Genomic DNA, 18,053 nt, shown 5'->3' with positions numbered 1-18,053 from the left:
CCTTTCTGACCGGACTTTTCCTTTAAATGATTTAAGCAATAATTAAATCATATATCTACATTGTTTTAATGTTACAATCAAAACCAGCCACCGCTCAAAAGAAAAAGGAAGCAGATCTTGTTCTCTTGTGTCTGGTTGATTTATGCATTGATCGATATGAAGGCTAATCTGTTACGGTTTTTTAAAGAAAAGACCCGAAAACAGATTAAAAACCGTTGCAGTGTAACTGGATCAACAGGGAGTAAAAAGCTCACAGGTAGGAGAGGATTCACAGAAGCCGAGTAAAAGCCGTGAAATCTGATAAACTCAGTGATAAGCCACAGTTCTGTCAACGACAGAACCAGTTTTATTTAGACCCACAGGCTCTAAGTGGCAGGAATGTTTTAAATAAACTAATGTCATTCTGCTAAACAAACTAATCTCATTCAGCCTTCTTGTTCCAACTAAACTTTGTTTTCAGAGTTTCCAACCTCTATGAGTTATTTCAGAACATGAGGGAACCCATCATATCCAAGTAACATAAGCAGAATGCTTTATGTAAAAAGAAATATTCCATCCTTTGTCCATGTTTGATGTGATTATGTGTTTTTCTGACTATCCTACCACTCTTGGCTGAAGAGATTTGTTAGAGTTAGTTAAATAAAGTTTATTATCATCATAATTGTATTTTAAAAATTCCAGAGCAATTACAATTATGAACTGCTACATTCTGAAGGCTAAATGTAAAGCTCTATTTGCAACGTAAATCAAATGAATCTAAATCAAAAGCATAAAGATGTTGCTTCACCATCAATTACCACAGTATAGGCTTAGTGGTAACATTAGTAATGTAAAGGAAGTTCATGATTCAAACATGATAGCACAATACTAACAGAACAATGGCTGCAAAGGCTGATTGGTTTACGCTCTGGAAATACCTTTGCTCTGACTGGATCTGCTTTGGTCATTTGTTTGTTTTTAAAGCTGAAGTCTGTAAGTTTTTAAAAATCACTTTTTTGTCATATTGGCTAAAACTGTCCCTATGCCCAGACAGCAGTACATGTGTACGGAGCCCCTCTGATGACATGGTCAAAAAAAATGTTTAATTGTGGCCACGAAGTAGTATTTCGTGCGCACGAAGTAGTATTTCGTGGCCACGCAATAAGTTTAACGTGCGCACGAAATACTTATTAATAATATCAATAAATCCGCCCCTGTTTTCAGGCTTATGTTAACTGTAATGACTTGTCTTGGACAGGCTGCTATGTAAACGGGCCTTTAGTCCTTCGTTTAGCTATGCTGCGGTTGTTTACACTACGCCTTTTCCACCTAAAATAGCGTCTTAGCAACAAATGTCACGTGACTGGCGGAGACCGACTGGGTAAGCAAATCAAGCGCGCCTTAGACCTTAGAGAAGGCACGCTCGATTTGCTTACCCAGTTGTCCAGGAATGATATTAATATTATTAATAAGTATTTCGTGCGCACGTTAAACTTATTGCGTGGCCACGAAATAGTATTTCGTGCGCACGATAAACTTATTGCGTGGCCACGAAATACTACTTCGTGCACAGGAAATACTACTTCGTGGCCACAATTAAAAATTTTTTTTGACCATGTCATCAGAGGGGCTCCGTACATGTGATATGTAACCTGTGAAAAAAACTGCTTCAATTGGTCCCGCCTACTGCCTGTATTTCAATCTGGAAAGAATAATTTCGGACGAGTCAAAACAACCAATCACAGCCAGAGGAGCGTCTGATGGAGTGTCAATCACAGCTCACACACGCTGAATCCCGCCCCCCCCCTTCTGGTGGCATGCGGTAGCCGCGCAGATGCTGTGAGAGGGTGGAGCTTGGAGGTGGGGCATGAGTGAAGCAGAGAGGTTGGGGGAGTGGAGTGAAACCTGTTTTTCTTCAAATTTTCAGTTGAAGTCTGCTCTCTCCTCAATATTACAGACTGCAGCTTTAAGCCCTTCTTTTCATTCAGTTCAACAGCCAATTTTAAACACGTTGTTTGTTTTTTTTCAGCTGAATATTTCGGTAGTTTCAGCAACAATGTCTTCAGTTCAGCGTCTGAGGGAGTTTATCAGAGAGCGACTAACTGCTGCTGCTGAAGAAATCTTCACAGAGGTTGAAAAAACCATCGTCCGCTATGAGGAAGACATCAGACTGATGGAAACCTGCTGGAACCCGCAGATAAAACTCCAAAGAATCGGTAGGTATAAGTGGAGGGTTCTCCAAATCTTGTCCTGATTTCTAAGATTTCTGAGCCTAAATATCTCTGCAGGATGAAAACATGCAGAGCTAGAGAGTAGTTTATATTTGTTTGACTCATCCTGCAGTTTACAGCACAGCCAGTCTATCATCTTTGAGTTATTTCTGTTAAAACAGATTTGATTTGGCTACAATCCTTTACATCTCAAGTAATAAATATCCTTATTGAAACAATATTGGCATGTTTTCAGTCTGAAATTAGTAAAAAGTTTATATTTCTATGTTTTGTTAAAAGTTGCAATTCCGACCCGTCTCCTTTTCCCTCCCTTCTTCCTTATTGATCCAGACTTCGCTGAATGATTTCACTATTTAAACCTGTTTTTTCTTCTTATCATTAATGCTTCAGTCTTTCTATAGTTTTTTTTCATGCCGTTTAATCCTCAAAATTTTGGCTGCTTTGATCTTCCTCAACTTTCAAAAGTCCAACTCTATGTATCTCTACTTCAGAAACATACTGTACACAAAATTAATTTCATCACATTGAATGTTTCTGTTGGATCTAGTTTTTTCTTCATAAAATCTGATGGGTCGTTACAATCAACTGCTCCTCTCTGCACATTTAGCTCTGCTATTATGGACTCTCCTTAATCTGATTGGTTCAGGTGATGTTATGCACCTCAGAAATCCTCCAAACAAAGCAGAAAAATGATCTAATTAAATAAGTAAGGTTTATTTATATAACACCTTTCTCAGACGAGCATCACAAAGCGCTGAACAATATCAGAAAAAGAAAATACAAAACAGCACCATATAAAATTCATATAGACAAATGCATACAGTCATAGCAGCCATTGATAAAATGAGTCTAATATGCTGGAATTCGCCAAGAGCAGGCATTCCACAGTCTGGCTGTGACAGCTTGGAGGGACCAATCATCTCTCATCCTAAACAGGGTTTGAGGGCCGTTAACAAGGTTTTTTCAGCAGATCTCAGACTGCGAGTAGAAGAGTGAGGCTGAATCAGGTCACAGATATAAGCGGGGGCCTGTCCATGCAGGGAAAGGTCAGGACCAGAATTTTAAAGTTTAAGAGGTATTCAATGGGAAGCCGGTGTAGAGCTTTGAAAACAGGAGGAATGCGAGCTCTTCTGGTTGGACGTAATTTTGGACTAGCTGCAGTTGAGCTAAGCCTTTTTTATTCAGACAAGCGAACAAGCTATTGCAGTAGTCCAAACGTGATGACACATGCATGAAACAGCATCTAAAGGTCATTTTCATAAAAAAAATTCCTTACTTCTGCAATGTAAGGCAGCAAAGAGAAAGAGGTTTTTATCAATTGTTTTGTGTACTGCTCCAGAGACATTGCCTCATCAAATAAAACTCCAATGTTTCTCAAAGTGTGTTTTGTCACCTGGTTGAAATCGTATAAGTGCTGTTTAATGCCTGGAATGACTTTGCCTGGGGCAATCATGAGTCTGAGTTTTTTTCTGAGTTCAGTTTTAGGTTATTGTCACTAAACCACTTTTTTATTTGGGAAAAACATTTGATCAGAGAGTTTAATTTGTGAAACTCATATGTATTAATGGAGCAGCAGAGCTGAATGTTGTCTGGAAACATGTGAAATGAGACATTCTCAAAGTGCTGAATAACCCTACCTAATGGGAGTGCATAAACCATTAACAAAATATGTCTTAGGGCAGAACTCTAACGTAAAATCTCTTTCCAGCCATATATTATGAGAACCACTCTAACACTGGTCCAGTGATCCAAACCACATCACTCCGCCTGTTTATCAAAGGATGAGGCGGTCAACTGTATCAAAGGATGAGGATAGGTCTAACAGAACCAGGGCAGTACATTTACCTGAGTCGGCAGACATCAGGATGTCACTTGAAACTTTAAGCAGGCCGTTTCAGTGGAGTTGTGTCTCTGGAAACTAGTTTAAAAAAGCATTGTGTATCTTATTTGCCTCTAGGAAATATATGACCTGTTCTCTACATCACCTTTTGATTTTGGCCAAAAAAGGAAGTTTAGATATTGGCCTATAATTCATAGTTTTGGCTTGATCAAGGCTGGGTTTTGGTTCCATAATCCACTTTCTAAAAGCAGCCAATCACAAAAAAATGTTGAAAGGTGAGCCCACCTTAAAATCGGATAGATAAAGTGATAAAATGACAAGCATGGAGAGGAAACAGAGAAATAAATAGATTCAAATAATACTGGGGATTTAAATAAGGTTCAAACATTTTGATGTTGTGGGGCAATTATTTATTTTAGAAGACTTTCTTCATTAGGAGGAACGTTTCTTAATCAAGTCTGAAACGCTTCTGTAAAATTCCCTCCAATTAATATAGAGGTCCATTTGTGTGTTTTTGTTTCCTGTATCAACCAATAACAGCTTTTAAAGACACACCCAGCAAAGGGATCAACAATCATCTCCATGGCCCTTTGAGGTTAAAACAGAATTTTCAGTTTACACAGGAACTCTGAGAGAATGAGGTTCTTTGTGCGTATAAGGAAAATATTAAAACTAGGTTAAAACTAGACAAGGTCAGCAGCACACCACCCCAACTACAACAAGAAACCAGCACTGAGTGACTGTAGATGTGAGTATATAGTGGGAACAGAACAAAGTATGCCTAATGAGTTGATTTGGAGCTGGTGTGAATAGAAATAACTAGAAGAGAACCAAGGGGCAAGAAAAAGGTGCAACGGGGCAACAGAGAGTAACCCAAGAAATACAAAACTGACAGAAAACAACTATATAACAAAGAAACAGAAAAACAAAACAGCGGACAGAACCCTGAGAGTGGAAGTTGAATGCGTTCTTTAAATAGTAGCTTTCTGACATAAAAAAAAAATGAATATTGCACAATGATTTAATGAAGCTTCCTATGGGAACCTAAAGCTTGCAACGCAGCATGGTTTGAACGGTAATAGATCTTCTTTTCAACAAATGATCATTGTTGCAACAGTTTTCCCTACAGCATCTAACCGACATGCTTAGTGCCTAACTGACAGCTCGGCTCAGTATGCTGTTGAACTTGTTGGTCTGTTTTCCTCTGTCTAACATGTTTATTAGTTTCTGTCTCCCCTTAATTTGACTTCCTTTCTCAAACCCCTGATGTCCATTATGGAATATTATACACCTCACTCCAGCTATTACAGCTTCACTTGCCTCATTGCTAATGTACCATCATTGCCCTGATTAGAGATTACTAACACATGATATCTAAGGTCAAACATGTTAAATAGTTTAAATAACTGAGTATGATGTGTCACCATTACTAATACAGGCTTTACTCTTTTTAAGTAAACCCAGTCCTGCTGTTGTTTCTGCCTTTTCTTAGGTTGTGGTAATTTTTGCAATGAAATAAAAAGAAAAGATTTTTTTTGGATGGTGGATGTTACTTGAAACACTGGAGAAGTGTCAGCTGTTAATGATGGATGGGTGTCCATGACAGGATTAAGATCAATTAAAAACAAGAAGGTTGGGGCAACAAGTCCTATATAACCCTTCTGCTCTTAACCAACCAATGAAATTAGATTCTGATTCCTGAGGAATGGCTTCACTGTGCTGACTAAACTGCACTGCCAAAGCTTAGGAGGTCAGTCTCTCCTTTATGAGCCACTGCTGCCATCTTCTGACCTTAGTTCAAACGTTACCAGAAAACTATCTGACGAAACTTTTTAAACGTACAAAGATGAAGGATATTTAATCAGATCATGTTTTTCTCACATTTATCCAGATCATCACAAAGCGTTTTGGATTCATGCTTCTGTTCTCATATCGTTCTCGATTTTACTGTTTCTTCCTGCAGAACTTGAAAAGCAGCATGTCTACAAGGAGGAGAAGGTTCCTATGGACCAGCATCTCCATGAACAAGAGAATAAATGCAGCCTGGACCATCTGGAACCAGAACCTCCAGTGACTAAAGAGAAACAAGAGGAATCAGAATCTCATCTAATTAAAGTGGAGCTAGAGGAATCAGGACCGCCGCTGATTAAAGAACAAGAGGAATCAGGACCGCCGCTGATTAAAGAACAAGAGGAATCAGGACTGCCGCTGATTAAAGAACAAGAGGAATCAGGACTGCCGCTGATTAAAGAACAAGAGGAATCAGGACTGCCGCTGATTAAAGAACAAGAGGAATCAGGACTGCCGCTGATTAAAGAACAAGAGGAATCAGGACTGCCACTGATTAAAGAACAAGAGGAATCAGGACTGCCGCTGATTAAAGAACAAGAGGAACCAAACTCTCCTCTGATCAAAGTGGAACAAGAGGAAGACCTGCAGCAGGACACTGAATGTGTGACTCCTGGTTCTAAGGAAACAAACCAGTGTGAAGCTGATGAACCCCATGATAATGAAGCCATCCTCCACTGCCCTCCTGATCCTGAGGCCAGAGATCCAGCTGCAAGTGAGAACCGAGATCCAGGATCCGAGAAAACTGCAGAGCTGAAACCAAAGAAGAGAAATCCTCAAAAAGGAAGTAAAAAGAAACAACTGTCAAAGAATCCATCCAGTAAATCCAAACAATCAGTCCAGTGTGGCATTTGTAGCAAATTCCTAAACTCCAAGTCCTACTTGAAGGTTCACTTGAGAAGACACACGGGTGAGAGGCCGTTTGCGTGCACTCGTTGTGATAAAAGGTTTTATCAGATGTGTAATCTGAAACATCATGAAAGAAGCCACACAGGGGAGAAGCTGTATTTCTGCAAAATATGTGGAAAGAGCTTCAGTTATCGTACTCCTTTCAAATTCCACATGAAAATCCACTCTGACAGAAACCGTACCGCTGTGAAACCTGTGGAAATAGCTTCAGAAGCAGCGATAAGTTATTGATACATACGAGGACCCACACCGGAGAGGAGCCATACCCGTGTGACATCTGTGACAAAAGATTCAAGGAGTCATCAAAGTTAAAACGGCATCGGAGGACCCACACAGGAGAGAAGCCATACAGGTGTGACACGTGTGGGAAACGTTTCACGGCCAACAGCAGTCTGAGGAGCCACATGAGGATCCACACGGGAGAGAGGCCCTATTCCTGTGAGACATGTGGCCTTTGGTTCAGACACAACAGCAACTTGACTGTCCACATGAGAATTCACACAGGAGAGGAACCGTACTCCTGCAGCATATGTGGGAGGACATTTAAAGGTTCATCGCATTTGAACATCCACATGAAAAGCCACAAGCTTGATAAAAGTTCTTAGCTTCATGTGATCTCGGCTCAATGATTCTCTCTGAATATTAGAACTGGAAACATTTTAAAGGTCCAATCCAAAATTATTCATACTTCTTAACCAACAATTACCTTCTGATTAGAAGTATCATTAACATACTGAAACGTCCCAGATACTGTCAGATGAACAGGGAGTAACATGTTATAAATAAACTCAAGGTTTATCCATAACATGTTACCGTTAACCAAAGTGTGTGTAATTTGTTATGACTCTGACGGCTTTTCATTGTTGTAAGTAGGGGGGGACGAACCCTGCCCAGATCAGAACAGATATATAATATATTAGGTTTAAATATTATGTTTTATATTTGTCTGATTTCTGACATCAGGACCTGCTAAAGAATTCCTAGTTACTTTCAAGATGTTCTTCAAAGTTCAGACAAGGAATAGGAAATTAACTTTAAGATTAACTGGCTTGAAATAATCTGAATTTTGCTTTCAATTAACAAAATTCTTTCCTTAATATAGTTAACTTTCACATCTTTTCTTATACTTTTTTAAACAAGAATTAGGGTGTGATTACTAATAGATCTTTGTTTTTTTACTGACCTGATCCAATATAATAATTTACTTTCCAGTTAATGTGATAATTTCCTAAACCTGAGAATAAATGTATGTTTTATTGATACTACCTGAAAGATGAAAATATACCCATCAGGCAAACAAATTTGCAACATGGTGTTTCCATTTAACAAAACTGATTATTTTTAAGTCAGGAATTAATTTATGATCATCAGTTTGAGCAGGCCCTATAGTCTCAGACCAACAGCTTTGGTAAGTTTCAGTTCTCTCTGGTCACTCCACGTTTACAGGATCAGGGCCTTTGCTGTCGCCAAGGGCGTATGTTTGATTTCAGCTTTGGTAGGGACACTGTTGGTCTAAAGTTTAATTGGTCTGATGTCATTGGTCTGATGTCATTGGTCTGATGTCATTGGTCTGATGTCATTGGTCTGATGTCATTGGTCCGACACAATGTGTAATGCTGCTTTTTGTTATGCTTGATGTGAACATCAGGGTGCATTTTGTTTAAAGAGAAAAATCTGCATTTTTTTGTTACGTTTATGTAAATTTTATGAGCGCTACACTCTTTTTTTTATAATATAATAAAAAAACTAATTATAAAAAAAAAAAAAGAAAAGCGCTACACTCACTAGATGCTGCTTATCAATGTTTGAAGCATCACCAGCTCTGATGAATGTGGAATTGGGACTTTTTTCCATTTTGAAAAGGTTTGCATTAGAACTTAGCAGCGACTAAGACAGAAGGTAAATACCTGCCTGTTAAACCAAATATAGTCTAAGTATGTCTGCTGTATGTAGAGTTATCCTGTTTTTCTTTTGAATATGTGAAATTGTGCAGATGGAAATAGAGGGTTGTCGTTTTTTTGTTTTTTTTAGCCGATATGCTGATTTTCTCTGTATCATAAAAATAACATATTCAAGTGTCTGTAAATAAATGTATTGTATTAACATGTGCGGGGGGGAACTAGAAGAGGAACTGACGCTAAGCATTTAAAATATACACTCACCGGCCACTTTATTAGGTACACCTGTCCAACTGCTCGTTAACACTTAATTTCTAAGCAGCCAATCACATGGCGGCAACTCAGTGCATTTAGGCATGTAGACATGGTCAAGACAATCTCCTGCAGTTCAAACCGAGCATCAGTGTGGGGAAGAAAGGTGATTTGAGTGACTTTGAACGTGGCATGATTGTTGGTGCCAGAAAGGCTGGTCTGAGTATTTCAGAAACTGCTGATCTACTGGGATTTTCACGCACAACCATCTCTAGGGTTTACAGAGAATGGTCCGAAAAAGAAAAAACATCCAGTGAGCGGCAGTTCTGTGGGCGGAAATGCCTTGTTGATGCCAGAGGTCAGAGGAGAATGGCCAGACTGGTTCGAGCTGATAGAAGGGCAACAGTGACTCAAATAACCACCCGTTACAACCAAGGTGGGCAGAAGAGCATCTCTGAACGCACAGTACGTCGAACTTTGAGGCAGATGGGCTACAGCAGCAGAAGACCACACCGGGTGCCACTCCTTTCAGCTAAGAACAGGAAACTGAGGCTACAATTTGCACAAGCTCATCGAAATTGGACAATAGAAGATTGGAAAAACGTTGCCTGGTCTGATGAGTCTTGATTTCTGCTGCGACATTCGGATGGTAGGGTCAGAATTTGGCGTCTACAACATGAAAGCATGGATCCATCCTGCCTTGTATCAACGGTTCAGGCTGGTGGTGGTGGTGTCATGGTGTGGGCAATATTTTCTTGGCACTCTTTGGGCCCCTTGGTACCAATTGAGCATCGTTGCAACGCCACAGCCTACCTGAGTATTGTTGCTGACCATGTCCATCCCTTTATGACCACAATGTACCCAACTTCTGATGGCTACTTTCAGCAGGATAATGCGCCATTTCATAAAGCTGGAATCATCTCAGACTGGTTTCTTGAACATGACAATGAGTTCACTGTATTCAAATGGCCTCCACAGTCACCAGATCTCAATCCAATAGAGCATCTTTGGGATGTGGTGGAACGGGAGATTCGCATCATGGATGTGCAGCCGACAAATCTGCGGCAACTGTGTGATGCCATCATGTCAATATGGACCAAACTCCCTGAGGAATGCTTCCAGCACCTTGTTGAATCTATGCCACGAAGAATTGAGGCAGTTCTGAAGGCAAAAGGGGGTCCAACCCGTTACTAGCATGGGGTACCTAATAAAGTGGCCGGTGAGTGTAAACTTCAATATAAAAGTTGCGCATCTGGGCTGTAGTTACTCTGTGTCGATCATTTCATGTATTTTATGGGAACGTTCCAAACACTATTTTTTCATAATACATCTGAAGTGTAGATATCAAAAAAAAAAAAAAAAATGAACTTGAACCTAACTTGATTTACACACATTGAAGCTGGTCTGTAGACGCTGTATTCAGTGTATTCTACTTCATCAAATCATTACATGTTATATTCTATAAAAGAAATAACACCTGCTATTTATACCTGCGCTGCCTCAAAGGCTCGTCATAAAATGAAAACAGTAATAGCAAAGAAATATTGCTCAAAGAGACACCATCACATTTTCTTTTTCAGTCTGCTGTGGCTAAGAATCTGAATAAAATGTATCATACTGTAGAATTAAATATTATTTTCACATGTTAACGTTGATTACTTACATTTCTCAAGTTCCACAAATCCAAACCTCCTGCTGCTTTACAGAACTGCAATCAGCAGCTTTCAAATGTTGCAGCATATTTAGTTTTTTCACTGGATTAGTTTGGTAGCCTAGCAACAGTTGGAGTAACCGCGGGATTCTAGGGTGAACAAAATGTGAAATTCAGACGCACAGACAAAAAAAAAAAAAAACAGCCAATCAGGAAGAGAGAAGGCGGAACTTAAGACAGAACAACCAATGAAGTGGAGTTTAACACCACAACACAGTTACATTCGCTGCTAAGTTTAAGGGACAGGAAAGAGCGGGCAGGGACTCAGACGGAGCGGCACCAGCAGCTACCAAGTAGCTAAGCTGCAACAGGAAAAGAAGCGACGGCTGCAACAACGCTGTATTGTAAGTTCTAAACATGTTATTCATATCTAATTATTGGTAGGGACAAGTAAGTCAGTCCAAAATGTAGGGACATGTCCCTATGTTCCCTATGCTACCCTATGCCCATGGCCATCGCTGAGGAGACTCAAAAACCTGCAAACAGAAAAAACGCCATCAGCTGTTGACCTTTGACCTCAGCAAGACCCTCAGCAGGAGTTAGCCACAGATCACCTGATTTGAAAGTGAAAAAAATAATAAAGCCAGAAACTATCAAGAAAATACTCAGGTTAGCCGACGCTCTGGAAACAAAACAAAAAAAAAACTAAAACATATCAGAGAAGCTTATAAAAACTGGGTTTAAAACCCTTAAAGAATTCAAAACATTAAACGGGGAAAATATCAAAAAGGTAATAACGTTTTTTTTTACAGACGGATTTTTCACAGCTTGGTTCAATCTGAAAGGCTCTATTATGTTAGCTTCCTTCATTTATCATTGTTCATTAGTAAATATGCCTCTTTTTGAGGTTAGTGAGATAAAAGCACATGACCCATAATCAGCCAAGTCCTGGCACAATGACCTTTGACGCATCTTCGCTCCACTCGTTCTTAACTTCACTGCCTTTTATTTACAATAGGAAATAATGCCAGAAAACACAGTCATTTAAATGTTTAAATGTTTTTATATTAAGAGCCTGAGACAAAACTATTTTACTATATGTTTCAGTTTTTTTCTGACGGACTGAGGTAGGAGGTTGCAGGACTGATAACTCACCAAAGCTTTTACGATGGGACTAAGACTTTTTCCTCTATTGAATTTCAAACAGGATGTTGAAAGAAGCAACTAATAATTCTGCTGTAGGTGTTTGTTTTTAGAAAACTCATTGTTTTTCAAGCATTGTGTTTAATTGTAAAAAAAACAACATCTGAACAGTGACATGTTTCTATAATTTAATCATTATGATTATTTTTGTCTGGTTTATTATGTTGACCTGATGTAATTTTGTTTTTCGTGTTTTTTTTTTATGTAAGTTCCTGGTGGGACTCTGAATGTTTAATAACTTTGCTAATACGATTCATATTGTTCTCATTCTATGCAGATGATATTCAGTCTATTCTTCCTTTAAGCCAGAGTTGCTTTGTTATCAAACCGTGACTGTATGACAACTGTGTGCTGACAAACTCTTTCTAGACAGAAACCCAAATTATTAATCCTCAGAGTAGAATCACAAAGATTATTATTAGTATTTATTTTATTTTTTTGTATATTGAGATTTTCAGCTGATCCTTCATGCTGACACCTTTTTACTAGTTTGGATGCAGGGACAGCAGATTCCTAAGTTTAAAACTCTATAAACATTTATGCTGTTATTTTATTTTTGTCCTGATTAACGTAACCAGGGCTGTTTTAAGGAATTTAGGGGCCTCAAGCAAATTTGACTTGACTTGACTTGAGATAGATAGATAGATAGATAGATAGATAGATAGATAGATAGATAGATAGATAGATAGATAGATAGATAGATAGATAGATAGATAGATAGATAGATAGATAGATAGATAGATAGATAGATAGATAGATAGATAGATAGATAGATAGATAGATAGATAGACAGACAGACCATTATTTCAGTTTTTCCTTTCCATCAGCTACAAGTATAAATAAATATTTAGTCCTTACATTAACATAACTGTGTGATCGAGCTCCAGACTATATCCCCGACCTTTCAGAGGTCCAATCTTTTCAAAGTCAGACGTCTGCCAGTCAAATCCTGTTAACGGCCCCATAACTTATTTCAAAATCAGAGGGGATACATCCTTTCAAGATGGAGCCAAACTAAGTGAACAAAGTATTGCCTCCATCTTTGTTAGATTGTTTTAGGAAAGAGCTGAGGACTCATCTATTCAGACTGGCATTTAACTACCGTAGTTGGTGCTGTATCACATTACACATTTGCAGATATTTTCTTTAATGTGTTTATATCTTTTAAAGGTTGTATATGAATAAAGTTGACTTTGACGTGAGCTTTAAAATATTTCCAAGAGAATAAAAAGCTCCTTCATCTTCGTGAAACCTTCAGAAGGTTGACATCAGAAGAACTTTCCTCCTTAAGAGACAAAAATGTAACATGATAAGGAACAAAAACAATCTATCTATTCAATTCAATTCAGTTTATTTCTATCACGCCAAATCACAACACATGTAATCTCAAGGCACTTTACAGTTCGTCAGATCATCCAGTCAGTTTGATTCATTTTTCTATCTAAGAAAAACCAGTTGAATGCATCGACTCATTGACTCTTCAGCAATCCCTCACACTAAGCATGCTTGTAGCGACAGTGGAGAGGAAAAACTCCCTTTGAACAGGAAGAAACCTCCAGCAGAACCAGGCTCAGTGTGAGCGGCCATCTGCTGAGGCCGACTGGGGTTCAAGGAGACAGAAGCAGAGATACAAGAGGCAACTGTCAACCATCTCCACAGGTGGCCCACTCTAACTTTCAGCTTTATCAAAAAGGAATGTTTTCAGCCTACCTCTAAAAGTAGACAGAGTGTCTGCCTCAGAGACTAAAACTGATAGTTGGTTCCACAGGAGAGGAGTATACTTTTGATTGGTGTTGTGGTATACGTCTAATTTGATTTATAGCCCCGCCTGGAGAAAACTTGCTTTAACTTTGCCCTTTTTACTCTATAGAAGCTACTAGAACAAGCATTTTCCTGAATTAGTAAATATATAAAGTTGAATTAAGTCTAAGTCTGATATCAGATGGAGCTTGGCCATTTAAGGCTTTATATGTGAGAAGGAGGATTTTAAATTCTATTCTGGATTTAACAGGAAGCCAATGAAGAGAAGCCAGGATAGGAGAGATATGATCTCTCTTTTTAATTTTCATCAGAACTCTGTCTGCAGCATTTTGGATCAGCTGGAGGCTTTTAACTACAGTTTGTGGACTTCCTGATAGTAAAGAATTACAATAGTCCAGCCTTGAAATAACAAATGCATGGACTAGTTTCTCAGCATCACCCCTGGACAGGAGATTTCTAATTTTTGCAATATTCCTCAGATGAAAGAAGGAAATTCTAGAAACCTCTTTGATCTGGGATTTAAATGACAGGTCCTGATCAAAAACAACACCAAGATGTTTTACTTTATTATCTGAAATCAGTTTAATCCCATCCAAATGAAGTGCAGTGTTGGGCACGTTATTTTGAAAAAATAATTAGTTATAGTTACTAGTTAATTCTCCCAAAAAGTAACTGAGTTACTCCACAATAAAAGTAACTAGTAAAAGTAACTATTGCGTTACTTTTGTGTTTCTCGCCCCCATAGCCCTCACCACCCGGCCCCCACCTTCTCGCCGTGTGTTTCCAAAGCCAGCTGAATAGAGCGGACGACAAAGACAAGAACCTGCAGAGAGTTTTGCATAGGCCCATCAGATAGCGTTCCCCCTGCTTAACATGTAGGAACGCTATCTGATGCGGTGTCAATATCATCAGGCTACTCATGGGTGTGAAGTTTTTTAACAGGGCGTTCAGATCTGGTGAGTGTATGAAATTAATAACTGTGGATGTCTGTGGATGTCTAATTCTGAAATCCTGTGTGTTTGGGTTGTTATAGATACTGCAACATCCATCCATCCATCGAGATTTCTCCCTTTCTCCATATAGGCTATCATTTGATCCTTCTCGCTCTCCATATTTCCCCTGTGGCGCGAGCCCAGGGTGGCTGTTACACTCCTTTAGCGAGCATGCGGTTTCCTAGCGCTTGTGCAGTGAATCGTACCGCCTGCGCTGTGCGGAGATGCAGGGGAAACCGTATCTGATGGGCAAACGCAGCTCGACGTAACACCGGTATTTCCATCTGGAAAACGCTGTTTTGCTGCTGGAGTCCTCCTCACTCTCCATCTCTCTGTGTGTGCTGTACGTTAACACCCGCCAGAAGAAACACCCACCTACCCAACTGACAGACGGAATCTCACTATACATCAATCAATCTCATCCTCCCCTCTCTCATCAGAAGGCGCGCACGAATGAAAAAAAGGTTAATTGTGCGACCTGAGTAACGTGCAGTAACGGAGTGTCGGCAATGGTAACTGGGTTATAGTTACAGTCAAAATAATTTAATAATTAGATTAGTCATTACTAAAAAAACAAGTAACGGCATTAGTAATGCCCATCCCATCACTGCTGAAGTGACTGACTAATCAGCTTCTTTTTCAAAGACTCTGGTCCAAAGACTATAACTTCTGTTTTGTCTGCATTCAGAAGGAGAAAGTTAAGAGTCATCCAGGTTTTTATGTCTTCAGACATGCCTGTAATCTATGTAATGGGTTAGCTTCATCTGGATTTATAGCAGATATAGCTGGGTATCATCAGCATAACAGTGGAAATTAATCCCATGCTGTCTAATAACTCTACCGATTGGTAGCATGTATAAAGTAAACAGAATTGGTCCTAGAATTGCCCATGAGAATATCATTAGTGACTTTCACCAGAGCTGTTTCAGTGCTATGATGAGCTCTAAAGCCAGACTGAAACTCTTCAAAAAGTTCATTATGGTGTAAGTGATCGCAAACTTGTTTGGCAACTACTTTCTCAAGAATTTTGGATAAGAAAGGAAGATTGGATATAGGTCTATAATTGACCAAGTCATCTTGGTCAAGAGACGGTTTCTTAAGCAGATGTTTAATAACAGCAACCTTAAAAGCCTTAGGTACATATCCCTGTAACAGAGATAGATTAATCACATCTAAAATGGAGGAGATCAAAGGGAATACCTCCTTAAATAACCTGGTTGGAACTGGATCTAACATACAAGTTGAAGGATTAGATGAAGACAATAATTTAGCTAGCTCAGAAAGTTCAACTGGATCAAAGCAGTCTAAACCCGGTTCGGATTCCATGACTACCTCAGATGCTGCCCCACCCTCCAGAGACAAACCACTCGGAGTGCTAATGATCTTATTTTAATAAGATCAATCTTATTTATACAAAGTCCCATAAAATCATTACTTCTAAGAGCAGGTGGAATTGACGGTTCAACTAAGCTATGGCTCTGGGTGAGTTTGGCAACTGTATTAAAAAGAAATCTAGGATTATTCTTATTCTCCTCTATTAATGAGGAGAAATATGTTGCTCTTGCTTTACAAAGGGTCCTCTTATACAGCAGTAAACATTTTTCCAGAAAAGGTAGGATTCCCGTAGGCCTGTGGAGCGATATTTTCTCTCCAGTTTCCTAGCAAGGTTACCAGGGTTACCAGTGGATTGCCACAGGGGTCCGTGCTGGGACCAATTCTCTTAACTATATAAATGCCCTCAATTGGCAGAATTATTAGACAGCATGGGATTCATTTCCACTGTCATGCTGATGATACTCAGCTATAATCAGCTTTAGTTAAGAGCTGACAGATGCCTTTCAGTATCTGTGATTCTTTATGCATGTCTGTTTCTGTCTCCTTGAACCCCAGTCGACCTTGGCAGATGGCTGTTCACACTGAGCCTGGTTCTGCTTGAGGTTTCTTCCTGTTAAAAGGGAGTTTTTCCTCTCCACTGTCACTACAAGCATGCTTAGTGTGAGGGATTGCCTTGAGATGACGTGTTGTTAATTGGTGCTATAGAAATAAACTGAATTTAACTGAATTATTCTACATCAATGGATCACAGCTGAATTTTTCTCTTCAGAGATCATTCTGCTGCCCTCTAGTGGCCAACATAAATTACTATCCAATGTCAAATAGAGGAATATTTGGATTCATTAAAGACTATAGTTAGAATAGTAAAGTAAACAGAAAAAATTGAACCGTAGTTTTTTTTTGTTTAAAGTCATAAAATTGAGAATAGAAAACGAAATATGTTGATTTAAAGGCTAAATTGGCAGAGTTCAACTTAAATAAGTTTGATTTTAATTCCAACAGTAAATTATTCACCGTTAAATCATATTCATGGCTGTTGCAGGTCTTTGCTCCAGTTTCACTATAAATCTATCAACGATAAAATCAATCCTCTTTTTCCATGGTCATTTTGTCTTTATTCTTTAAGCAAAGAAACCCTTGAATTAGATCATATGTTCCCACATAGGCCGCCTTAAAGATAACAAACAGACATTTTTTTTTAGTAAAAACGTAAAGATTTATTTGGCCGAGACACATTATTAAAAACACTTAATGCCGTTCAGGCCCTTAATCTGCAGCATCGACATACAAGGCAAATTTAAAGCTCTAAACAAACAGAATCTGAACAAAACCTCCACATCTGTACCGTTTCATCATCATCAATAACAACATCATCATCACAGTGGTTCAGATTATAATTGAGACAGAAAAGTCCACTTTTATGAAGCTGCAGAGGACCAGGTGAAATGTTTGGACCCAGATGTTTGTCACATCAGCATCGTTTTGGCTTCATGCGAATGAAGGACTGCAGGCTGGCAGAATGACTCACTGACTGCTGCAAAAGCATCACATGTTTGAAAGCAACAGTAGATCCAGTGTTAAGACTGCAGAGAAGACAACAGGGCTCAGAGGATCAGCAAACATGTTCAATTTACAAAGAATTTTTAGGAAATACTGAATGGAGATCATCCCAACATGGCCGTCAGTGGACTGACGTGGCTGAAATGTCAGGAAAAACCGGGCAGTTAGAGAAAATGCCAAACCTGCTGCTTGTAAAAAGCTGAAAAAACAGATTTAAACTGCGACAGGAACTGAAGGTGAGACGATTTCACCCTTCAGGAAAAGAGTTTGAATGATGACAGAGGTAATTTAGACCCTTCCCTCACTGGGCTCATAGTTACAGCGCTCTAAGATGGAGAAGGAAGCCTTGGAAGCTGCTGTGTCAGAAACAGGTTGTACTCTCAGTAAGTGTCTGGCTGCATTTTGGATAAATGTTGAGCCTTTAGTTGGATATGTGCAGGTTTGAATTGAGCTCTGTGCAGAAACCAAACCGCCACCAAGATAAAGTGCACAAACCTGAGGCCGTTTTGTCAGTGAATATATTTCAGATTTTAACAGAGCAGAAAACAAGCAGGCAGTTAGCTATTGTAATTATCCATGCAGCCACCAGGGATT

At 39.1% G+C, this 18,053-nt stretch overlaps 2 protein-coding genes across 2 annotated transcripts in view; one reads left to right on the top strand and one right to left on the bottom strand.

The window, feature by feature from the left end:
* The first annotated feature begins 1,975 nt into the window (after window positions 1-1,975).
* On the top strand, window positions 1,976-7,175 carry LOC119774254 (zinc finger protein 354C-like). The gene is made up of 2 exons (XM_038271681.1): window positions 1,976-2,195; window positions 6,014-7,175. The coding sequence occupies exons 1-2, from the start codon at window positions 2,036-2,038 to the stop codon at window positions 7,036-7,038; spliced, it is 1,185 nt and encodes a 394-aa protein (XP_038127609.1). The 5' UTR covers window positions 1,976-2,035; the 3' UTR covers window positions 7,039-7,175.
* Window positions 7,176-17,090: 9,915 nt separating this feature from the next.
* Window positions 17,091-18,053, bottom strand: part of LOC119774255 (CYFIP-related Rac1 interactor B-like) — a 31,070-nt gene continuing 30,107 nt past the window's right edge. Inside the window, exon 11 of the mRNA XM_038271682.1 lies at window positions 17,091-18,053. This exon is cut by the window's right edge and continues 381 nt beyond it. The gene's annotated coding sequence lies outside the window, so the exon portion shown is untranslated.

The sequence above is a fragment of the Cyprinodon tularosa genome, unplaced genomic scaffold (genome assembly GCF_016077235.1).
Source record: "Cyprinodon tularosa strain WSP-4 unplaced genomic scaffold, ASM1607723v1 ctg804, whole genome shotgun sequence".
Taxonomy (NCBI): domain Eukaryota; kingdom Metazoa; phylum Chordata; class Actinopteri; order Cyprinodontiformes; family Cyprinodontidae; genus Cyprinodon; species Cyprinodon tularosa.
This window is presented reverse-complemented; position numbering and strand designations above follow the sequence as displayed.